General features: G+C 41.7%; 1 protein-coding gene across 13 annotated transcripts in view; it reads left to right on the top strand.

The window, feature by feature from the left end:
- The window catches only part of syne1a (spectrin repeat containing, nuclear envelope 1a), a 142,421-nt gene that overhangs the window by 106,716 nt on the left and 11,717 nt on the right, over window positions 1-23,988 (top strand). For 10 of the 13 annotated variants that reach the window (XR_005636822.1, XR_005636821.1, XM_039780927.1 and 7 more), the window contains 39 exons: window positions 228-419; window positions 1,346-1,477; window positions 1,743-1,843; window positions 2,099-2,249; window positions 2,478-2,606; window positions 2,719-2,892; window positions 3,049-3,264; window positions 3,379-3,480; window positions 3,602-3,721; window positions 3,813-4,013; window positions 4,113-4,286; window positions 4,375-4,506; window positions 4,691-4,887; window positions 5,078-5,210; window positions 5,332-5,514; window positions 5,651-5,800; window positions 5,921-6,097; window positions 7,102-7,257; window positions 7,364-7,519; window positions 7,607-7,777; window positions 7,943-8,076; window positions 8,181-8,385; window positions 9,199-9,381; window positions 9,514-9,660; window positions 9,818-9,972; window positions 10,205-10,352; window positions 10,447-10,541; window positions 10,648-10,882; window positions 11,298-11,549; window positions 12,850-12,975; window positions 14,239-14,394; window positions 14,833-14,991; window positions 15,306-15,472; window positions 18,337-18,499; window positions 19,169-19,356; window positions 19,618-19,768; window positions 20,442-20,624; window positions 23,189-23,326; window positions 23,580-23,771. Coding sequence is in view for 11 of the 13 variants with exons in the window: in XM_039780927.1 (XP_039636861.1) it covers window positions 228-419; window positions 1,346-1,477; window positions 1,743-1,843; window positions 2,099-2,249; window positions 2,478-2,606; window positions 2,719-2,892; window positions 3,049-3,264; window positions 3,379-3,480; window positions 3,602-3,721; window positions 3,813-4,013; window positions 4,113-4,286; window positions 4,375-4,506; window positions 4,691-4,887; window positions 5,078-5,210; window positions 5,332-5,514; window positions 5,651-5,800; window positions 5,921-6,097; window positions 7,102-7,257; window positions 7,364-7,519; window positions 7,607-7,777; window positions 7,943-8,076; window positions 8,181-8,385; window positions 9,199-9,381; window positions 9,514-9,660; window positions 9,818-9,972; window positions 10,205-10,352; window positions 10,447-10,541; window positions 10,648-10,882; window positions 11,298-11,549; window positions 12,850-12,975; window positions 14,239-14,394; window positions 14,833-14,991; window positions 15,306-15,472; window positions 18,337-18,499; window positions 19,169-19,356; window positions 19,618-19,768; window positions 20,442-20,624; window positions 23,189-23,326; window positions 23,580-23,771 (6,324 nt within the window). In the remaining 2 variants the exon portion in view is untranslated. Of the gene's footprint in view, window positions 1-227; window positions 420-1,345; window positions 1,478-1,742; window positions 1,844-2,098; window positions 2,250-2,477; window positions 2,607-2,718; window positions 2,893-3,048; window positions 3,265-3,378; window positions 3,481-3,601; window positions 3,722-3,812; window positions 4,014-4,112; window positions 4,287-4,374; window positions 4,507-4,690; window positions 4,888-5,077; window positions 5,211-5,331; window positions 5,515-5,650; window positions 5,801-5,920; window positions 6,098-7,101; window positions 7,258-7,363; window positions 7,520-7,606; window positions 7,778-7,942; window positions 8,077-8,180; window positions 8,386-9,198; window positions 9,382-9,513; window positions 9,661-9,817; window positions 9,973-10,204; window positions 10,353-10,446; window positions 10,542-10,647; window positions 10,883-11,297; window positions 11,550-12,849; window positions 12,976-13,705; window positions 13,842-14,238; window positions 14,395-14,832; window positions 14,992-15,305; window positions 15,473-18,336; window positions 18,500-19,168; window positions 19,357-19,617; window positions 19,769-20,441; window positions 20,625-23,188; window positions 23,327-23,579; window positions 23,772-23,988 lie in introns of those variants that run through there. The other 3 variants (XM_039780928.1, XM_039780925.1, XM_039780931.1) reach the window with 2 other exon arrangements.

Below are 23,988 nucleotides of genomic sequence, written 5' to 3'. Positions count from 1 at the left end.
TAATACATTTTGTTAGGCTCTCTGAATTATAGAGGCATACCAGTGGTAGATATATTTAGCACGGTATATGATGTAGGCATATTCCAAGTAACTACACAAGTACGATTTTAATTATTTTTCCACATTGGTGACTCTTTAGCCAAGTTACTGTAAACAGTAAGGAGTATGGTTACTTAACATTTTAGGTTGTAGTTCGTTATTATCAACTGTTATTCTTGCCTTTCCAGAACATGCTGTTTGAGATCGAGCAGAAGGTGTCGTATCTGTCAGAGCTGTCCGTCCACAGCGAAAGCTTGCTGTTGGAGGGTCGAGCCGAAACCAAGGGAGAGGCGGAGCAACTCACTTTCAAACTGCACTCCCTCAAAGACAGCCTGACGGAGCTGCAGCAGATGCTTCAGGACAAACAAATTGGCATACAGGTGAGATCAGAGGTCACGTGTGGTCTATGGTCCTCTCCTGTTACACGCTTTCAGTTCCCTTCCCCTCTGCATTCCCACCCATTTTTCCATTTTTTCCTTTCTCCCTACCTCTGTGTCACTTTAGTTGTACTGTGCTGCATTATGTGACACTGTGTAACAGTATCAATGGTAGTATTGTGCAAATACTAAAGGTTGTGTCATGCTCCTTCATAAAAGTCCACTGTTTTCCACTGTGGAAAAACAAGAGCCTGTCTGTCTCCCACTGGGCCTCAAACAACAAACAAAAGGATGCTACCTCATCACATGCTAACACTAAATGTACTGCATAAGGTGTGTTTCTGATGACATAACATTTTGGCTTTGTCCCCTTTGGAAAAACAACTAAATTTTCTTCCTAAATCTCTGACTTTTCACTGAAAATGATTCACCCTTGTAGCTGGCCTTTTAGTGAATACTGAAATTCATTCATTAACAAAGTCACTCTACAATACATATGAACTACAACAGCTTATTTGTCTGAGTATATTTGAAATGCTGACAGCAATATCAATTTGAATCTGATTTGATGTGTTTACATACAGTATATTTATATATACATTTGTTTTAATATAGGACTTTTTTAAATATAGGGCTTAATACAATACATTTTTAAATTATTGGTATTCTAGAAGAGTTGACATCTCAGCTAGAGATCAGTTAACTGAAATTGACTTAATGAAGTAGATGTTAAGTTTATATACTGTATGTACTGTATATGTACAGTATATAAACCTTCACTGCTATGGGAGCAGGTGCTGTATTTCAATTTCTGTTCTTCAAAAACTCACAAACCTTTTCAAACCTTTTCACCCCTTCCTTTTCTCTCATGTTAAAATATTCTGAGCATAAAATATAAAAGTGTTGAGGTCCCTCTGTCTTTTTCCCAGGGTTCATTGCAGGAGCAGGAGGACAGTGAGCCAGACTCATCTCTGTCCCAGAGTCCTAATGTCCAGGATTGGCTTTCCCTGGCCAGATCTACACGCACACAACAACACCACGACAACCTTCTTCGACAGAGGGTAAGTAGCTGAACTTTTGCATAGTTTTTATATTTAACAGGCCTGGGATAAGTCTTTTTTGACCACTCTAAGTTTGACTGCCTGGAGTGCCAAATGGCTGTCATGTTGGTGCAAATCAATTTTATTAGGTTAGTGCTATCGGGCTGAACAAGTCACATCTTGAAAAAGGGAATTGAATCCATTTCAGATAGGAAGTTGATCGTTTAGATAAATCTGATTTAACTCTTACATTTTATGGCCTAAATGCTGTATGTTGACCTCCTAGGAGCTGCAAGAGCAAGTAGCCGAACAGAGGAGGCTGCTCCAGTCTGTAGCCAGTGTTGGAGAGGAGTTACTCAGCCAACAGACCACACCCAATGGGGACAGGTACTTTTTCTCGTCTCTCTATTCTTTTCACACTTAATTAGTTATCCCATGCACAGAATGGACAAACATTTCTCTGTCACATGTTCATTCTGTAATGAGGAGCTTCTGTGATTTGAGTTTTGGTGTGATTGTATTCATTTTCATGTGTCTATTTGAAAAAAAGCTGTGTAAACATTTAATAACAATGGTAAAATAACACTCCAGGGACCAGATATATATGTCTATTTTGACGACTCACGCCTCTTCCCTCCACAGTGAGGTGTCCATCCCAGGAGGAGTGTTGCTGGAGTCTGAGACCTTGTCTCTTTTGGACCAGATTAGACAGCGCTGGGAAAACCTGAATAAAGATCAGAGCACGAAGCTGCAGCTCTCCCTCAGCTCCCTGGAACAGGACCAGCTTAGCCCGGTACACATGGCATAGATCATGGAGTGTGAAGTTTTTTTTTAATGAATGTTGTTTTGTGTTTACTTTGACCTATGTTTTGAGTTGTCTTAAGCTCATTACTTAAGACTGATTGCATTCTGTTGGTACTTTTCTTTTCTGTCATGTAATTTCACACCTTCCATTGTTACGTTTGCTGCCATTCTGACCTTCATATGTCTCTTTTGTCTCATTTGTCACACTTGTGCGCAGGTCCTCCACCGGTCCCGTCTGTCCAGCCCCAGTGTGGTGTTTAGAGGCGTGTCTGCCAGCCAGGACTCTTGCTCTCCCAGAGCTTTGTTTGAAGGCTGCAGTCAGACTCTGGAAAGAATTGCCCATGAGGTGAAGCACAGATTTTTCCCAGTGGGAATGGTTTCTGTGTCTTTAATAAAGAACAAAACCTTTGTTTCAGCTTTTAATGTACTGAGTAAATATTCTTTGTTCTTCCTCACAGACAGCGGGTGGTGACAGTAAAAAGGTAGCTTCTTTAGGAGAGACAACAGTCCAGCAGGAACTGTATGCTGCAGTTTCAGCAGCCTCCTCCTGGTTGGATGCTGCTGAGAATCAGCTGCTCTCTGGTCCTGTGCTGCTGTCTGAAGATACAGAGACACAACTTACAAATCTAGAGGTAATAAAGACACTATTGTATTGTATTGTATTGTAGCAACACTGCTAACAGATGTTGTTATAGCCACAATAAGTTGACTTAAATGGACAACACAAATAAAACTCAACTGGAATAAGTGTACTCCCTATGTTACTGACCTCAGCTCTTAATGTTCAGGGTCTGAATAAACAGCTGAAGGTGATGACCAGGGAGGTAAACCAGTGCAGAGAACTTCTAGTTGGAGGAGCGGGCCGACTGTGTGGAGGAGAGGAGCAAGCACTGATGGAGGACACACTAGAGGGCCTGCAGGAGAGGATGGGGCTGCTGGACTCCACCCTGGACCAACACTGTTACTCCATGAGGGACAGGCTGCAGGAACACTCAACCTTCCAGGTACAATGGCAAGAGTGTAAAACTACCATTCTGATTTTGATTTAAAATTGGAGTATGAAGTATCTTTTTAGGAAGCTTGCCTTACTTAGTGTGAACATTTTTTCTGATTGCCAGAATGAACTGAGGATGCTGTTCACAGCTCTGAGTGAAAATAAACACCTGTTGCTACAGAAGATGGCTGTAACTATGGATAGACCTGCATCCAAACAGATAGAGGTATGATACTTAACAAGGGCAGAAGGACAAAAGATACAAAATATAGAAATCCTACAGATTCAGTGAATTGGCAGAAGCTTCTGAGAAGACATTTTCATTAAATGAGTTGGATCTTTTGTAGACATTATCAGAGGTGGAGGACAGTCTGAGAGAGTTTGAGCAGAGAGTGACTGAGCTGAAGACCAGAGCAGAGGGACTCCAATCTGACCAGATCTCCAACCAGGAACTTCTCAAACTACAAGTAATATCAAATTCTCTCAATTTATTTTTATCTTACACTGTGTCCGAGCACTATAATATTTCATGACTGACATGTTGATGGTTTTGTGCAGGATGCATATGAGGAGCTGGTGCTGATGGTGGGCTCCAGGCGTAGCAGCCTGAACCATGGCTTGTCTCTCAAGGCTCAGTATGAAGCTGCACTTCATGACCTCACAGACCTGGTAGACACCGCCCAGGACAAGATGGCTGCCGATCAGAAGATGACTGTGGCTTCTGTCATAGAGGTCCAGATGTTACTGGACAAACACAAAGTAAGGAGGGTTATAAGAAAGGGTAGTGTTTCACTGAAATGCAGTATAATTTTTATTCATTTAGAAATTAACTTTCATCTATTTCTTCCTTAAATACAGGAGTTTTTCCAGGGTCTGGAATGCCATATGATCCTTACCCAGACATTCTACAGAAAAGTGTCTGGCCTGATTGCGCAGAGGGAAAACCAGGCCCTTGAGGAAACCATGGCCTTAGCCCACAGTGTGCTCAAACAGGCCCACAGGAGGGGTGTGGAGCTGGAGGGCATACTAGAGGTGGGAATGAGTGATTAATAGAATGATAATTAGGAACATGTAGAATACAGTAGCTTAGCCACTCTCTTCTTTCTCCCTTCTTTGACAGTCATGGAGCAGGCTTGTAGAAGACTACCAGGCTCTGTGTAGACAGCTGGAGGCTGTGGAGTGTAGCATCCCCACTGTAGGCCTGGTAGAAGAGACAGAGGAAAGACTTGTTGAAAGGATCGGCCTCTTCCAGGTAAGAAACTTTATAAAGACTGGACACATATAGATTCACAAATAAATGCATGCGGGACGTCCCCTATTCACATTGTGATGCATGCAGTATCACAATGTAATCTTACTTTCCCTAAAAGTTGTAGTCAAGCATGCTTGTTAGAATACTGAATTTGTAATTCATCAGTTCTCCATCTGTCCTTTAGCGTCTGAAGGCCAGCCTGACGGAGCATCAGCCCCAGCTCTACCAGGTCCTCGAGGAGGGCAAGAGACTTCTTCTGTCTGTTGGCTGTTCAGACTTGGAGAACCAACTCACCCAGCTGGGAGAACACTGGCTCTCCTCCACCACCAAGGTCAACAAGGAGCTGCACCGCCTCGATTCCACGCAAAAACACTGGAGCAGGTCAGGGTCTAACAATAGTCTGATTTTGTTTTGTTTGCCAGTGTGCCAAAAAATAAATCTCATATCAATTATGTAGCGGTGTGAGTCAGCCATACTGTTTGTGTTCTGAATACAGAAAGAAATATCCCTTTAATATTTTAGAAGCTGGCAGAACTAACGTATCATATTGTGTCCTGTATATACATTTCAGATACCAGAGTGAGTCAGCAGAGTTGAGCCACTGGTTACAGTCTGCTCTGGACCAGCTAGAGTTCTGGACGACCCAGTCAGTGACAGTGCCTCAGGAGCTAGAGACCGTCAGAGACCACCTCTATGCCTTCCTGGTTAGTTTGGTTATCACACGAGCAGCAAAAATATGCCAAACACCTAATAATAACATATATATTATTAATGAATACAAAATTAGATTCCAACTTTTCTCACTGTCATTTTTGTTTCTGATAGGAGTTTTCCAAAGAGGTGGATGCTAAGTCATCTTTGCGCTCATCTGTGCTGAGTACAGGCAACCAGCTTCTGCGATTGAAACGAGTAGATACAGCTGGTCTCAGGACGGCGTTGGGCCAAATCGATACTCAATGGGCTGAGCTGTTGACTCGTATTCCTGTAGTACAAGAGAAGCTACACCAGGTCTGAGAACAGCAGCTGTTACACTAGTGGTTGTCAATTCTCGCACAATTTCTCTTCTCAAGAGGTGTTGTCCTTGTTGATGATACTGTATTTTGGCTTTCTATAACATTGGAACCCCTCTGCTCTCATCCCTTAGTTGCAGATGGAGAAACTGGCATCCCGGCATGCCATCACAGAGCTGATGAGCTGGATTTCTCTCATGGAGAACATCATAAAGGAGGACCAGGACAAAATCATGGGAGCTGTAGGCTCAGAGGTGGTCCAGGACTTCTTACAGAAGTATAAGGTAGAAAACTGTTATCACCCAAAGAGTTCAATAGTTGTATCATTCTGATCAAGCTGCAAAAACATGTTATGTATGTATCTATTTTCCTCTTTCACATCATGTCTCATTTGTATTTTACAGGGTTTCCGCATAGATCTGACCTGTAAGCAGTTGACTGTGGACTTTGTAAACCAGTCAGTGCTGCAGATCAGCAGTCAGGATGTGGAGGGAAAGCGCAGTGACAAAACAGACTTTGCTGAGAAGCTGGGAGCTATGAACAGACGGTGGCAGATACTACAGGGGCTCATTGCTGAAAAGGTACTGTTTCAGTCACTGTGTAGTCAAGAATTAGACCTGAAGGTTTTCTTCTTATATTTTAGTACTGATAGTATATGTAGTCTATTGAAGAAATAAATTCCCCAGGCGTGTGCTATATTAATTGAGAAAGTGAATTCTCCTATCGCAGAGCAGTGGCAACTGTGGCTACTGTGACTACATGCACCTGGATGCGTTGTGCACGAGCGGCGACTTTGCTTAGCTTTTTTTAGTTAACAAAAAAACTCACAAAATGTAAAGAAAGGAAATATTCTTACACCTAAACAGAAAAATACAACCGTAAACCTTCTGAATTCAAGTCTCTCTGCCTGATAAAAAAAGTTTGTCTATTTCACTAAACCGAGACTAGATTAATTACCTGTTAACTCATCATAAAACACACTCCACAGTCCTATCCAAGTAAACACACGGTAATGCACATACAGCCCAGTAAGAGCTGTCATCTGCGACAGTATCCAGCGAAAACTGCCCACACTGACATTCATTGCAGTAGAATGATTCAGTTTCTGTTGGCATCAAAGGGGAATTTAAGCAAAGGCTCTCTCTCTGCAGCTCAGGTTCTGGAGGCTCCTCACTGCAGCCTTCATCTGCCACTCTCTGACTGAATATGGCTGAATATACATCAGTCAGTCAAAACATTGTAAAATGTACACTGTAAAAAGATCTTGTCCATAACATCCTCTCGCTGATGGAAACATAGCTAGTTTACAATACAAGAGAAGAGGACAAGGAAGTATGTGAACAGCAATGCGCGCCCAGCTACTAAATCTGATCTAGCACTCTATAGTTCTTCCATACACCAATGACGTCACTGGAGGACGGAAGTAGAGCAGATTTTGCAGCTGTGACTGGTTGAGACCCAGAAACATTGGAAAGAACTGCAGGCTTTTTTTCACACCATATCCCTAACCCAGATAGGTAGAGATAAGGTTGAAAATTGACAAATTATCCCTTTAAGTTTTTTCTGAATTCTGTTTGAATTTTAGATTCAGCTTTTGGAAGGACTTTTGGAAGGTTGGTTGGAGCATGAAAATGGAGTTCAGGCCTTGAAAACCTGGCTCACTCTACAGGAGGAGAAACTGAAGAAGAGACACAGGATAGAGGATGTAGCATCGGTGCAGAATGCACTTAAAGACTGTCAGGTACACATAGTGTATACTATACAGCACTGCTAAGCATGCCACACACAATTCAGTTTTTATTATGTTTATATTTATGACAATAGAAACAATGACTTGTTTGTTGCAGGAGTTGGAGGACTTAGTGAAGGAAAAAGAGAAGGATCTAGAGAAAGCAGAGGAACGAGGAAACACTCTTATCCAAGATAAGAAAGGAGCAGCCTGCTCTGTTGTCAAGGAGACCCTCAAAGGACTGAACCAATCCTGGGCTCATTTGGACCACATGGTGAGCTTCTTGGATCCTTTTATGGTCTACATTTTCCAATTGTGCTTTAAACCACTTACAAGTTTTGTCTCCCATCCTTCCTATCAGATAAGTCAGATGAAGGTAAGCCTGTGGTCGGTGCTGGAGCAGTGGACGCTGTACCGGCGAGCTTCAGAGGAAATTAATGGTTACCTGATGGAAGGGAGGTACTCTGTGTCCAGGCTGCGCCTCCTTAATGGGTCTCTAGAGGCAGTACAGCAGCAGGTGGAGAGTCTGGAGGTGAGGAATGCAGATGTGTGCAGAGTGGCACACCCCTGAAAAAAACTTAGGAAGGAACATCTACACATTGTTCAAAAGACAATCTTGAGGTAATAAATAGAATGTGTTGAGAAACAAAAAACATTGAAGATGAAATCAACTTTACTTTTGGTCTGTGTTTTTAAGAACCTGCAGGAGGAGATGGATAAACAGGAGAGCAGCCTGAGGAAGTTTGGCTCTGTAACACACCAGCTACTGACAGAGTGCCACCCATCTGTGGCTGAAACACTCAACACAGCCCTCCGGGATGTCAACATTAGGTAGGGATAACAAAAATCAGTCCCTGAGTGCCTTCAAATGAAATTGCAGCAACTTCTGAGGTGAGGTCAATGTGTAACAGTATGTTTCTCCTCCTCTGTTATAGGTGGAATAGTCTACTAGAGCAGATCTCAGAGCAGCTGAGGAGCAGTAAAGCCCTGCTGGGATTGTGGCAGCACTACAGCTCATTGTGTGGCCAGTGTGTGTCAGCAGTTCAGAAACAGGAAGAACGTGCTGATCGCCTGCTAAAGAGCGCCACCGACAGGGAGATCACAGAGGAGGAGAGCAGTGCCTGGATAATGGACTGCAATGTGGGTAGAGATGGGACAGTGTAACACAGAAATCCAATATATGACTATATGAAAGTTTTTTTCAGACAGATGTTGGAGCTTACCCTCAGCCTTCTTTATGGGATTTTGTGAATGAGCTCCGAAACGGCTTGTCAGCTCACTATGAGGATTCACAAAGCCTCTATCCCCACTGCAGAATACCAAATTGCACCCTGCCCTTTTGTCTGCTTGAATGTCGATTCACAGCACAATCTGACAAAAGCCCTTTGAAAAGGAGGCTGCAAATGGAAAGACAGGCCCCTGATTTACACTACAGGGGTCCCCCCGGTGTCGCGCTGGGCTTTTAGGGCCATGCTGGGTGATGTCTAGAGTCATACTGTCCTAATACTGTAAGCAGACCTATTTTGACTGAGGATCACTGATGCAAACTGTTGCTAGAAACTAAGTAGTTGAGAACTCTTACATGTTGTTGGTGCATGAGCTGTTCTTTCTGGAAAGCTATGTACAATAGAGCTTTACACAAAACCTTTAGCAAAAGGATCACATGGCTCTCTTTGGGTTGGAAAAATGTTTACCACTCTTTGGCAAATGGAGCCCTTTCAAAACCCACTATTAAATATAAAAACTTTTATCAGTTTCTCTTAAATTCTGAGATTTTGGATATGCCAAGGGTTACCTTGCTAAATTTTCTTTGTCTTTCATTGCCTTTAGCATTGAAAATGCAGTCCTGTCTTCCCTGTGCCATAAGTGTACATGTAAAAACCATGACTTTTTCTAACTTCTCAAAGCATTCAGTAATTCTGTTCCTAACCTCTGATGACATTACTTTTGCAGGCGTGCCTTGGCGACCAGACCTCAGTGCAGCAGTCCCTCCAGCAGCTGCAGGCTTTAGGGGACCAGCTGAAGAGCCAAGTTGCCGCCTCCTCCTTGGCAGCCCTACAGTCCGACCACCTGTCACTCACACATCGCCTAGCAACACTGGAGCACGGCCTACACAGGCAGCAGGAAGTACTGCAGGTAGGAAAGCAGGGATTGGTGGGCATGGGCTGAATGATATACACATCACTGTTTCCTATATAAAACCCCAATATATGAATACAGTAAGCCTTCACTTCTGTATATTCACTGTGTCTGTGTGACGATTTGTAGTCTGGATCTCAGGCCTGTGAGGGTTTCAGAGAGCAGTTGGACATACTGATCCGTAAGGCTGAAGAGGCTGAGGAGGTGCTGAAGGAGTCTGATCCAGTCGGCTCTCCAGAGCTCACTGTGGTCCAGACAAGTATGGAAAAACTGAAGGTATGAAAAACATTGCTGTCTCGGTTATTGTTGTATTATCTGTTTTTATGACGACCAAAAGCGTAATTATATTTATTAGATTTACTTTAATTTGATGGACAAAGCATGTTCGTTCCTTAGACTGTCCTACTGAAAACGTGTAATAATGTCTTTCCAGGTTCACCTGTTGAAGCTGAGCAGTCTGTCTCCAGACCTGGAACGTGTTAATGAGTTGGTGTACAGACTGCCAGTCAGTGACAGAGATGTTAAACGGCTGCAAAGTCTCAACAGAGCGTGGACCACTCACTCCGCTCACCTCACTGAGAGGTTCAGGTGCCTGAAACCTTAAAGTTTCACTTGTTTAAATAAATATAGGAAATAGCATTCATTCTCTTTTCTATTGTATAACTTCACAATGACATACTTTAAGAAAATGAAAGTGTAAAAAAACTATTAATTACATTAGTAGTGACAATGTGTAAAATTCTCAATATAAAGCAGCACTCATCTTCTTCTATGTTAATGTTGTTCATGTTCCAAACGACTTCCCTCTGTCCCTCTTTAGTAAACTGCAGGCAGTGTTGCTCCAGCAGCAGAGTTTCCTCCAGAAGTGTGAGGCGTGGATGGACTTTCTGTCTCAGACTGAACAGAAGCTGGCTGCTGAAATCTCAGGAAACTACCAGAGTCTGCTGGAGCAGCAGAGAGACCATGAGGTCAGAGAAGCATTAAAAGTGCATATGTACTAAGACAGCATTTTTTTTTTTTTATGTACAGTGTTGTTATTAATATATATATATTTGCTTATAGTTGTTCCAGGCAGAGATGTTCAGCAGGCAACAGATTCTCTACTCCATCATCAATGATGGCCATCATATGTTGGACCAGGGACAAGTGGATGACAGGTAAACAGACACACACAATCCTACAGTATATAACAATTTTACCTCTCTAATGAAAATTCAATTGTGAGCAGGATACATGCTATTCCCGCTCTTCTCCCCCTAACAGAGATGACTTCAGTGTAAAGCTGGCCTTGCTAAGCAATCAGTGGCAGGGTGTAGTGAGGCGGGCCCAGCAGCGAAGGGGCATAATTGATAGTTTGATCCGCCAGTGGCAGAACTACCGGGAGATGGCAGAGAAGCTGCTACAGTGGCTTCAAGAAGTGACCCGTGATCCAGATGTACATCAGCCAGGAGAACCAGTCGCCCTGCAGCAGGCCAGAAACCTGTTAGATCAGATACTGGTAGGTTTCAACACTATGGACGAGCTTTTAAGGTCCTTCACTCAGCACCTTCTTCAAATTTCTTATCTTCTTTGAAATTAGCTTATCTAAATATTTATGCTTTATTATCTCTGTAAGGCACAATTCTAATTCAAATGAATTTCAAGTGTAAATAGCAGGTGCATGAGGTTGGAGATGGGTTCAGTCACTGACACTCCCACTTCGCCCTAAACTAATTATCCTTTAAAAAGTTTGCATCATTTATGAGGACACTGGAAGAGGACTCTGAGCTCATTTAAATAATGCAGAGTTAAATCTTTTCAAAACCACTTGTTGTTGCTCTTCAAACATCATATTTTAATTTAACACTAAATTGCCGTAAGCAAATCTAAAGCTCCTACTAATAAATAATAAACACGCCCTTTTCCAACCTTAGACTCCCGTAGTAAACCTGTACCCCCTCTGCCCACTGTCCCTATCTCTGCTCCTCCAGCTGAGGGAGCGAGTGCTGCAGAGGCAGCAGGGAGGCTACATTCTGACGGTGGAGGCCGGCAGGAGCCTGCTGCAGTCAGCTGACGCCAGGGCCGAGTCCACCCTTCAGACAGAGCTGATGGACATTCAGGAGAGGTGGAGGCACGCCCACCACCGCCTGGACCAGCAGAGGAGGGAGCTGCATGGCTTGCTCAAGGTAAGACAAAAGTACACCTGGAATAATAGTGAACATGTATTCATAGTTCTTTTTTTGGTTTGTTCTTTTAGTCCTTTCTTATCCAAGCCGTAGTAAAAACATATGACAACATAACATAAAGGCAGTGTCTTTTTAATTTTACCCTCATCATTTCCTCTCATTGTTCTATGATTAGGTTCATGTACTCATTGGCATGCAACATTAGAAAAGTTGATTTTTTTTAACCTTATACATAGATGGCAGTTTTTAGAGTAAAGACTGATCAGTGCTGTATTTTGGGACATTCTGCACTATTGCAGGTATGTGAATCCTCATTTGAGCCCAGTCTGTGTTGAAGGCTAAGCTAGCTGTGTCTCTACAATTCTGCAGTGCGAAGGTGCTGTTAAGGGTGCCGAGCCCTTAATGAGCGTCCCCGATTGTACATGCAGGACACTGAAACCACATGAATTATGCAACGCTGCATCTTAAGTCCTGAAGAGAAGTACAGAGATGGAGCATACTAACTTCTGTCTTCAGATACATTTCTAAGCATCTACGCACACTCGCGCTGAAGCATTACAAAATGGCAAAAATGCACAAAGATAATGCCAGCTAGTCAGATAGTGCCAGCCCCCCCACACACACACACACACACACACACACACACACACACACACACACACGTATGAGTGTGGACGCTGTCCAGTGAGCTGTAATGATTTGAACCCTGCAAGGTAGATTTTGCAGACTGGCATAGTGCCCTGTTTTGAATGGGACTGAGTGATGCAGTTTAAAAGATGCATCTGGGAATTTCTTTTTGAACATGGTTCTCTCCTCTCTTCCTCCTAATCTTATTCTCCCATGATCTTAGTTACTCTCTCTTTCTCTCTTTCCTCCTTGGTTTGCGAGAGAGCGGCTACTGTAGCTATTCTAGTCCGATCCTGGCTGTTCTTTTACAATGACTCTTGCTTCAGGTATGCCACTTTGCTGCACTATTTCTTACCAAATATTACCCCGTTTTATCCTGAATTGGACCGTTACTCAGACTCTAAAAATAGCTGTAATCTGTGCCCTTTGGAGCAGAACCTCCTTTATGAAGCTGTGTTAATTCTCTTCTTTGGCTGTTGGATTGTTACTGTATCACTGTTTCTCATGGGGTTGCGTGCGAGGTTCGGGGCTGAGTGAACTGTCTACGGCATGACAATTGGTGTGTGCGTGTGTCTGTTTATTCTGCAGTTCACCTGTACTAATGCTGCAGGAAGAATATTTTGTGTGTGTTTATGCTCTAATTCTTACTGTGTGCGTCTTTGTGTGTACGTAGAACTGTGAGCGATGTGAGAAGGGCATAAATGCATCACTGGAGAAGCTAAGGGCCTTCAAGAGGAAGCTGTCCGTGCCACTGCCTGATCACCACGAGGAGCTGCACTCAGAGCAAATCAGATGCAAGGTGAGGAGAATCTAATACACACATTAAAAATGCTTTCTTCCTTCCAGGTTAATTTTTTTGCATCTATGTATTATACATGTACACATGCTCTGTCTCTCTTGGTCTGTCTCTCTTTTACACACACACATAGACTTCTCCTCCCTTTATCCCTTAATCTGGCTATGGGGACAAACAGATAAACAGACAGACCAGAAGCAAAAAAACAAAACAAACTATCGGTCAGCTGCTGTCTCATTGTGTGACCTTGTTTGTTCGGTTTTCAGACTGTTGGTATACATGTTGTTTATTCTCCTACAAGGGGAAAGCCTTTTAGTCTTTATCCAATTAAAAAAATAATACTTGTAGTCTTGAATATAATTTGTTTTCTGTATTTATTTTTCGAAAACTAGCCTGTCCTGATCAAGACGTTTTAATATGGCTCAGGCTGAAATGAAATTATTTTCCTTGTTTGTTCCCACAACAGTCTCACATCTAATTTTTGTGTGTTAAAATTCACATTCTGATCATTTGCAGATTGTTGTTAACCACTGGACACTGTATGCAGTCATGTTTCATGGATGACATGTCCTCAACTCCTCAGGGAGGAAAGGGCTAGAGTAGCAGCACATAGTTCGCATTAGCTGAGGAGAGAGAGGGGGTGGGGAGAGAGAGAAGGAGAGAGAGAGAGAGAGAGAGAGAGAGAGGGTGCATGCGCATGAGAGAGAGAGAGAGAGAGAGAGCATCTCTGCTTGCAGTGGGGGTGTTTTTGTATATGCGTGTGTGCTTCCTTTTGTGCCCGTCACATAATGGAGACATTCTCCAGGTCCACAAATGATTACACGGCAGCAAAACCGTCACAGTGACGGAGGAGGAGGAGAAGATGCAAGGTTTGATGTGTCTGTTACCTTATCTTGCCTTTAACCTTGACTGACAATCTTTTATTTCAATATATAAAATAATAATAATAATAAATGTAACATGTTACTGCTTTACGCTTTTTTCAGAAAATCTTAGTCATTGCATTTAGAAGAATGTGTCATGCAACATGTTTTGTTGTAATATTCATCAATCGTCATTGTCAGTTTACCGTTTGCTTTTGCTCATCACATTTCTGAGGGTGCAGCAGCTGCAGTTGAGCTTCAGTGGTTCTGCTCTGTGGTTTTCCTGCTCTGTTTGACTATGGCTGTCGGTTAGTAGGCTAGTCTAAGTGTATCTTTGCATTTAAGGTTAGGGTCACCTCTCTGTGTGTTGTAAATCATCTCTTATCATGTCATCTGGATACAGGAGTTGGAGAGCAGTGTGGAGGGCTGGACCGATGACCTCACTTCCTTGTTCCTGCTGAGGGACTCCTTGGAGGGTGTGGTCAGTGCAGATGACATCACAGTCCTACAGGAACGCCTCCAACTGCTACAGCGCCAGTGGGGGGAGGTCTGCCACCAGGTACATTCACACAGTACACTTGACCATGATTCTTTTTCTTGAGGGTTTTAAAAGGCTGATGTTATTTTATTTCCCAATAAGTACTCAAAGTGCTTTGTCTGTGTAATCTCAGCCAACAGTGTTATTGTGAGATGTGTGTTACTGTGAAGGAGTGTTTTGTTAAGATTGAGAGAGGTTTAAAAGAATTAACAGGACTGGGCATAGTCTAGTTGCTCCTTCAGTAGGTTTTTGTTTTTTAGCATTAGGTGTTCACTCAGACCCCTAATTATTTTTAGTTTATCTTCCACCAATTCTGTTCTTTCCCCAAATCTTTCCCATTACTTAACCCCCAAATTGTCACAAATTTTTTATATTTTGACTCTTTTCTCATCAACCCTTTCCATGTCTTTTCTCTCGTATCCTTCCTTCCCCCCTCTGTCCTCCCCTTTGTCCCCTCAGCTTTCCCTGCGCAGGCAGCAGGTGAGCGAGAAGTTGAATGAGTGGGCAGTGTTCAATGAGAAGAACAAGGAGCTATGTGAGTGGCTCACACAGATGGAGAGCAAGGTCTCTCAGAATGGAGACATCAGCATTGAGGAGATGATCGAAAAGCTGCGCAAGGTGATTTAACACACAGACGCACAACAAAAAACGTACCTGAAAAGCACATTTGTAGAAATTAATAAACACATTACATCTATGCATGCAGAAGTGCACTCGGTACAACCAGAGTCAAATTGTTTTGACATTTCCAGATCTTGGTCACTGCTAAGCACTGAGTGATTTACTTACATATTTTATTTACTGCCCAAATCATACCTAAAACTTTAATCAGTTTTATCAGGATGCTTTAATGCACATTTGCATGGACACACATCCACTGTACACCACACTCATGCCTCCATATGTTAACCTGCTTGGTGTCTGTCTCCCAGGACTACCAGGAGGAGATCAGTGTAGCTCAGGAGAACAAGCAACAGCTGCAGGTTATGGGCGAGCGCCTGGCCAGGTCCAGCCAAGACAGCAAGGCGGCCGAGATCCAACACAAACTCAGCAAAGTCAGCGAGCGCTGGCAACACCTGCTGGACCTCATCGCTGCCAGGTGGGTGTACAAGACTCTCAAGAGCAGGTGGAAAGTGTTTGATAGTAGAGTTTGAGTGGGTTCTGTGAAGATGGAGGGGAAACCCAAAAAAACTTTTATTAAAAATGAAGTCAAATATTATTTGTTTAGTTACAAAATATCTAGTTTTGCTCTATTTCGGGGTCTGATAAATGAAAAGAAATACATAAATAGTCCTCAGAGAATCATTATTTGGATGAAAATACAATGCTTACTCTTCATCCTTCACGCCCCCCGCTGCATTACTCCTCTTATTGGAGAAGAGTTTTAATTAGTGAAGGCATGCCTTGGCCTCAGTTCGTTACCATGGTATCCTTCGTGACACATGATGGGGAATTCATTTTCCCACAATGCTGCTGAGGCATTTTTCTGAGTTCCTTGCTGTTGGGCTTCCACTTAGTGGAGCTGCAAACCAAGCAGAGAGAGGTCACATTCTTCATCCCACCTCAACTCTCTCCTTTTGTCTTCATCTACCTTTTTGGCATTCTGGATGCTTCCACTTACCAGAGTTGGAACCAGTCTTGTACTGACTGAGTGTAGAGTAGTTGGCGACATAGTATTCTTTCTCATTTTTGTGTTGATTAACATGAAAAATATGGAAAACATAAACTCCTCTTTCTGTATGTTGTGAATGGAAAGTGACCTGACCCAAACTTTGACTCTATCTACCCCAGCTGCCCCTTCCCCCCGGCAGTCTTCCGGCTGTTGCCCTCTGGGACTTTAGTGGATGAGGGAAGAAAGGGGAGAACAGTGTCTGACCTCATGCAGACAGCTGCACTCACTTTGTCTCTTATATCCGTCCTTTACTAAAAACCAACAGGACAGACAGTTTTTAGCTGTCACAGAGTGCAGAATACTTTAAAATGTTGTGTTTTCTTTAGAATTTAGATTTTTTGGATTCATTTATTGTTTCTGGAGTTTTACATTTTCTAAGGAAACAAGAATCTATTATTCTTCTGCAGACATATTCTACTGGAAAACGTTACTTTTCGTTGTGCACTATCTATTGAGGACTATAAACTCACAGTTTATAGTCCCTTTGGTGTAAACTTGGTGTATGATACTCAGACACAGGCTAGCTCTGCGGCACATGCCTCTGACTATAAGTCTCTTTTTAGAAACAGCAGCACTTGTCACTCTCAGTCACTCACACTCACACCCTCCCTCCCCTACACACACACACACACACACACACACACACACACACACACACACCAACTCATGTCTGTTTGGGGTCCCCTTTTTTAACCTTGGAGAGCAACAGTTGATAAGTCACAGTTGTGCCACCCCACCACTACCTGCTTACCCTCCCCTTCTGCACAGACAGAGTTTAGAGAAAGTCCCATGTGGAGCACGTAGACGAAAGAGAAGAGTGTTTGGATCGACACCGTTACACTTCCTGACGTTGTCTTTGGGAATTCCCACCCCCATGGTTTTGGATTTAGGGACGGATAATATGGCTGGATGCCCGAGCGAGGATCTACCGGACTGTGACTGCGATGTCAACAGGCAGGACAAACTTGAGAATTGATGTTGAAACCATTTTTGAAGACTGCACTGTACACAACAACAGTCTACAAAAAAGAAGCCTTATGTTCTTTCCTCATGCAGAGCTAATTTTTCTCATGCACTTTACATTATGTTACATTGTGTTTTTAACCAGCTCCTGCTATGTAGGATAATCATTTCTAGAATTATTTATGTGGATTGCTACAGCATGAATATAAGAATGTTAGTTAGATAATGTTATAAGAACTAGTGTGTAAAACTAGTGTGTAAAAATAATTTCTGAAGTGTTGTTTTAACTAGTCTGGGTTTCCAGCATTGGACGTTACCACACACAACTGTACAATAAGACAATAGCAGGAGTCACACTGTCGCTGTTAGTGTGAGTGTAGCATAATTGTTTGATTGACAATGAATGACAACTAAACTAACCTGACCCAGTGAAGCTGTGCAACCTCATACAATAGGTTTAAACAAATTTAATTATTTGCAGTTTGTATTTCACCACAGACTGGTGTGTGCAGTGGATTATGTGTGATGCAATGCAGTATATTACCATGTAATGTAAACAGTCAAACTACTGTATCCTACAGTATGTGACATTGTAAGATGCCTCATAGCAGATTTAGGAATTTTGAGGATACCATGCAGCACATAATGCCACAGCACATTAGAGCTGCAGTGATAGTAGAGTAGATGTGCTAAACGTGTCTATTGTTTTTAGATTATGGTCTTTTTTATGTCATATTGAATAGCCAGCCACAGTTCTTTTGGTAAGACAGTGAGAGTTGCGTTGCTTTGTTGGGTGGAGAGTTGGGCGTTAAGCTGACTGGATGTTGGCTAATTTAAACATGTTTCACATATCATTGATTGCAGTAAGGGTAAGGGTTTGGAAATGTCAGGCGTTTGCCAAGCCAAAATGGTTCCCAGTTGTTGTGTAAGGTCAAGTAAGGATTCATCACTTCCCAACAAAAATATCTGTGCCGATCTGAAATAATACTCATAACTGATACTCATGTTACTCTTCTCCTCCGTTTAGCTGAACATGGCACTCTTTAACTCTTTGTTATTTTGTGTCTGCAGATGAAAGAGTGCTTTTTGTTGGAAATGTTTTTGTTTTCATTCTTACTTTCAGATTTTACATCAGATGCAAAACTGTGTTCAGTATGGTTGTGATTTAAGAAAAATGTCCTTTTCTGCATTATTTTTGGTTTGTTGTTGAGAAAGTTGTACAAGAATCTGTCAAGGAATTTCTCCCTTACCACACTTTCTTCCTTAGTGTTTACAGTTGTCCCATGTGTTGACTCTGACTCCCTCTCTGACTCTGGTTTCTCTACCAGGGTGAAGAAGTTGAGGGAGACCCTGGTGGCGGTGCAGCAATTAGACAAAAACATGAGCAGCCTGCGTTCATGGCTGGCTCACATCGAGACAGATTTGTCCAGGCCCATCGTCTACGAAACCTGCGACGACCTGGAGATTCAGAGGAAACTCAACCAGCAACAGGCAAGTGGGACAACACACAAACAGTCCTGCACTACAAAAATGTGAAGCAGAACAGCGTATTGATATATTAAAGGGCCTTGGTTTGCAGCGTTTGACCAATATGTGGTAATGACATCCTGTCTTGCACACATACTACAAGACATATGCACACTCAGATGTACAAGCACCTTCACAGACACAAACAAGCACGCATACTTTGTGAGTATGTACTTTTCTGTAAATACTAAATAACAGCAGAACAATATGACTCAAACTGAGTTGGTGGAAAATGAGTGACACTGAATCACAGGAGGAAATCACAGCATGACTAATGCATACATATCTGGCTGTTTGTTTAAAGCTAGCCTACAGTCAGTATCACTATGTCTCTTGCTGCCAAGATGCCGCTCTAAATGTGGACTGGATTCTAACACCCCACTGACCTCCTTCCTCTCCAGAGCTGCAGAGTTAGCTAACACATGCAATTACTGTACTTAAGCAGGCGGATTGTGTTCCTTCTGTACACTATTGTAGATTTAATTTATGGCATAAAAGACACATGGAACAAAGCCAGGAAGGCGGGTCAGCAGACATCAAGCTACATTTAACAACATTTAGAGAATGCTAAATGCTACACATACAACCTTTAAGTGCTGCAAAAATTAATTTTTTATGATGACTGACTTACAGGAGCTGCAGAGGGACATAGAGAAACACAGCACAGGTGTGGCGTCAGTGTTGAACCTGTGTGAAGTCCTGCTCCACGACTGTGACGCCTGCTCCACAGAGACAGAGTGTGACTCCATCCAGCAGGCCACCAGAGGACTGGACAGACGCTGGAGGAACATCTGTGCAATGTCCATGGAGAGGAGGCTCAAGTCAGTGCCTCTTTGATAAATTCAGTCTTGTATATACAGTATCTGCATTCATATGCATGCACCAGTGCTATCTTTTATGGTGTATGGTTAAAGACTTATCAAAGTTGCACTTTTACATTTAATCATACATAATTGAGATGCTTATATGAAATATTTGGCCAACTGTCCTAAATGAACAATATACTACTGCTAATCATACAATCATATGTTTATATTTAAGAAAATCAAGCCATGACATTACTGAACATTTTTTCTGTGCAGGATTGAAGAGACGTGGCGGTTGTGGCAGAGGTTTCTGGATGATTACTCCAGGTTTGAGGATTGGCTGAAGACCTCCGAAAGAACCGCAGCTCTGCCGAACTCCTCTGGAGTTCTGTATACTGTCGCTAAAGAAGAGCTTAAAAAGTTTGACGTGAGTACATTTAACTTGTATTATGAGAATGTGGAGTAAATGACTGAGCTGCAGTTGCACAGTGTTTGCATGTACTGTATACATAGCTGTATTTGTAGCAAACTTCATAAAATGAACACAGAGCCAAATGCATGTCTTGTTTTAAACATAACGTTTTTATAAGTTCATGCTTTGATGTTTTTAAAGTTTCCTGTCATACATTTGCATTTTTCCATGTAAGCAAAATACATTTCAAGACAGAGACTGTCACTGCAGGGTAGAGGAAATAAAGTGTTTCATATTCCTTAAATTCGTCTGCACTGGTCTGCTCAGCTGCCACAGTCCATCACTGTCCACGTGCACATTCCTGCTAGATGACTGTCTGGCCTGCGTCATTGGGATCTGCACTGTTTGTGCCTGATTGGAAAGTTAAATATAGATTAACTTTGCATATTTCAGGATTTTGAGCTTTAACATTTATTGACCTCTTATTAATTAGTGTACCATTTTTTTTTTTGGTTATAGTTTGTTTTTGTTTTTTGTTTTTTTCTCAGTGTAGAACAGAAACAAATGTGTTTACAGATTATATGGGACATCTGTCTTTGTTAATTGTTTGTTTTCTGTGTGCATGCACATAAAAATGTTTTAATAAAAATATAATATTGTATGTGTTTCCAAATAAATGTTGTCGCAGGCCTTCCAGCGTCAGGTGCAGGAGTGCCTGACCCAGCTGGAGCTCATCAACAAACAGTACCGTCGCCTGGCCCGGGAGAACCGCACTGACTCCTCCTGCCGACTCAGGGAAATGGTGCATGATGGGAACAGGCGATGGGATAACCTGCAGAAGAGAGTTGCCGCCATCCTACGCAGGCTCAAGGTAACATTGTCTTTGATTGTTGGTTCAACGACTGAAGTTTGCAAGAGTTAGTTACAGTATACAGCTGATTTACTCTTAATTAGTTCTAACAAACTCTTGTTCTATTATTTCATTTGGCCACAGGTAGTATTTATAAACTATGTCCATATTAAATATCCAATAATTGAATTGAATTGAATTGAATTGAATTGAATTGAAAAACTTTATTAATCCCGATAGGGAAACTGGTTTGCCACCAACTATACAGCCATCGAACACAATACACAACCAACAGACAAATAAATAAATAAATAATTCTGCATTAGGAGACTAATAGACCCTGATAAAAAGACACAATTATAAGAAAAATTCAGTTTCACAATACATAAATGTAAAAAACAAACACTATAAAAAACAAGAATAATATTCAACAGTTAACTGTGTTGGTTAAAATATCTAACCGCTGCGGGAACAAAAGACCTTCTCATGCGCTCACTAGAGCACAGAGGCATTACCAAACGCTCACTGAAAGAGCTTCTGAGTCCTTTGAACAGATTGTGTAGTGGATGGCCTTCAAAAAGCAGGACAATTTTTAGTTTTGAACTAATCCTCTTCTCTACAGTAACCTCCAGTACATCCGGGTTAAGACCAATAACTGAACCAGCTCTCTTGATTAGCTTATTTATCCTATTTTTGTCCTCAACAGATATACTGCCCCCCAGCACAGTACAGCATAAAAAAGAACACTAGCTAAAATCCCTTGATAAAAAACATTTAAGAGCTTTGTGCTGATGTTGAATGATCTAAATTTTCTCAAAAAGAACAATCTCGACTGAGCCTTCTTCATTAGGACATTCGTATTCTCCTTCCAGTTTAATTTCTCATCCAGATGTACACCTAAAAATGTATATGACTGTACAATTTCGATCAACTGACCATTAATTGTAACTGGAAGGACCTTCTATTTTTCTTTCTAAAATCAATAACAAGTTCTTTAGTCTTTCCCACGTTCAGTTTCATAAAGTTTGACTCACACCAGGTGTAAAAAGACTGCACCTCCCTTCTGTAGGCAAGATCATCACCCTGATTAAGTAGACCCACTAAAGCAGTGTCATCCGAGAATTTTTGTACCCAGCAAGATGGCTGACTATGCCTATAGTCAGCAGTATAAAGTGAAAATAAAAAGGGGGATAAAACTGTACCCTGAGGTGCTCCAGTATTCGTTAGAATGGTATCAGAATGTTTATTACCAATCCTAACAAACTGAGGTCGTGCTAAAAGGTACTCTAGAATCCATGCAATAGTTGTATTATGCAATTTAAAATCGATTAATTTACTAGCTAAAATATGTGGCTGTATAGTATTAAAAGCACTCTAAAAATCAAAAAACATGATCCTAACAGAACTGGCAGTAGTTTCAAGATGACTGTAAATATTGTGAACCATATATAATAGTGCATCATCTACCCCCACACCCTTCCTATATGCAAATTGAAAAGGATCCTGAAAGGCAGACACCTGCCTAGTCAGATGATCTAGTACAACCCTCTCGAAACACTTCATAATGTGCGAGGTCAGAGCTATAGGCCTCAGATTTGAAAGACTGTTGGACACCTTAGCTTTCTTGGGAATAGGGACAAGACAGGATGTTTTCCACATAACCGGGATTTTAGCAGAAGACAGAGACAAAGAAAACAGTGAGTGAAGAACGGAGCACAGCTGGTCAGCACACTTTTAGGGTACGTGGATGAACACCATCAGGGCCTGCTGCCTTATTTGGTTTAATATGCCTTAACTGCTGACGAACCTCTTCAATGTTTAAAATAATAGCTGGGCTACAGTCCTCAGAGCTGCTCTGCCTAAGATTAAAAAGAACATTCTCATGAAGTGAAGAGAAGTCTAATTCATCAAACCTTGCAAAAAAAGTATTGGCATCGTTAGCCTGTACACCCAAATAACATAAACTGTGTTTACTGGACCCATATCCAGTAATAGACTTCATACCATTCCATAGTCCTCTTGTGTTACTACAGGACATATTTCCTTCAACCTTTTCCTTATACTTTAATTTACCCTGTCTGATAATTACTTTCAGTTCTCTTTGAGCATTTTTAATTCTATCTTTATCACCACTATAAAAAGCAGCTTTCTTTTTATTTATAGCAGTCTTAACTTCTCTGGTTACCCATGGTTTGTTATTGGGAAAGATTTTGATTAATTTACAAGGAATTATAGACTCAACACAATAATTAATATAACAAGTCACTTTGTCAGAAATACTATACGGATCATTATCTCCATCAAAGAACACAGTCCAGTCTGTGCATTCAAAGCACCCCCTTAGTGTTTCACAGGCATCCTCTGACCAGATGCGCACAGTCTTTGACGTTATCGGCTGTTTCTCTATCACCGGAGTATATTTAGACATCAATATCAATATCTTCCTACTTCAGTCCATTCACTTTATTAAATTAATGAATTTCCTGAATTTATTGAGAAACAACTTGTTGTATATGTCTTTCTAAGTTAATATAGAAAGATAAAGAAAAACAATAAAGCATACACATCTCCTTCTATTCATTCAGCACTTCATCAGCCAGAGGGAGGAGTTTGAGACGGCACGAGACAGCATCCTGGTGTGGCTGACTGAGATGGATCTCCAGCTGACCAACATAGAGCACTTCTCTGAGTGTGACGTACAGGCCAAGATAAAACAGCTCAAGGTAAGACAGAAATATTAATTCGTAGATGACACAACAGGCCAACATGATACATAACACAACTGAGATGCAAAGATTTTTGTCTGTTTTGAGGCCTCACATTGAGCTAGGCGAAACTGATGGACATTTTCTGTAATTTAAACATTTTATTGGGTACATTATTAATTGAAATACTTTTTAAATGATCGTATCATTGTTAGATAATCAGAATTATTGTTAGATACAGTTCTCTGAATCTGCTGTGTGTGTTTCTTAGGCATTTCAGCAGGAGATCTATCTGAACACAGGGAAGATTGACCTAGTGTTCAGACAAGGTGAAGCTCTGATTGAGAAGAGTGAACCTCTGGACGCAGCCGTCATCGAGGAAGAGCTGGAGGAGCTGCAGAGATACTACCAGGAGGTCTTCGGACGAGTCGACAGATACTACAAGAAACTCACACGACTGCCTGTGAGTAAAGATACACAGAAGACACACATTAGGTAGCATACAAAAACACTCTATGTCATCTATGCCTGACCTTCTGCTAAAGATATGTTCACTCCATATGCGAGAATCTGTAAACACTACAGCTGTCCTCCTTTACCACCGATGACATGGTAAAAACGTTCTAACATAGTTTCACGCTGACAGCTGGTAAGGAACAGATCACACACTCATGTTATAT

This window comes from Perca fluviatilis, chromosome 18 (genome assembly GCF_010015445.1).
Source record: "Perca fluviatilis chromosome 18, GENO_Pfluv_1.0, whole genome shotgun sequence".
NCBI classification, from domain to species: Eukaryota; Metazoa; Chordata; class Actinopteri; order Perciformes; family Percidae; genus Perca; species Perca fluviatilis.
The sequence above is the reverse complement of the archived record's forward strand: the minus strand, read 5'-3'. Positions and strand labels throughout refer to the sequence as shown.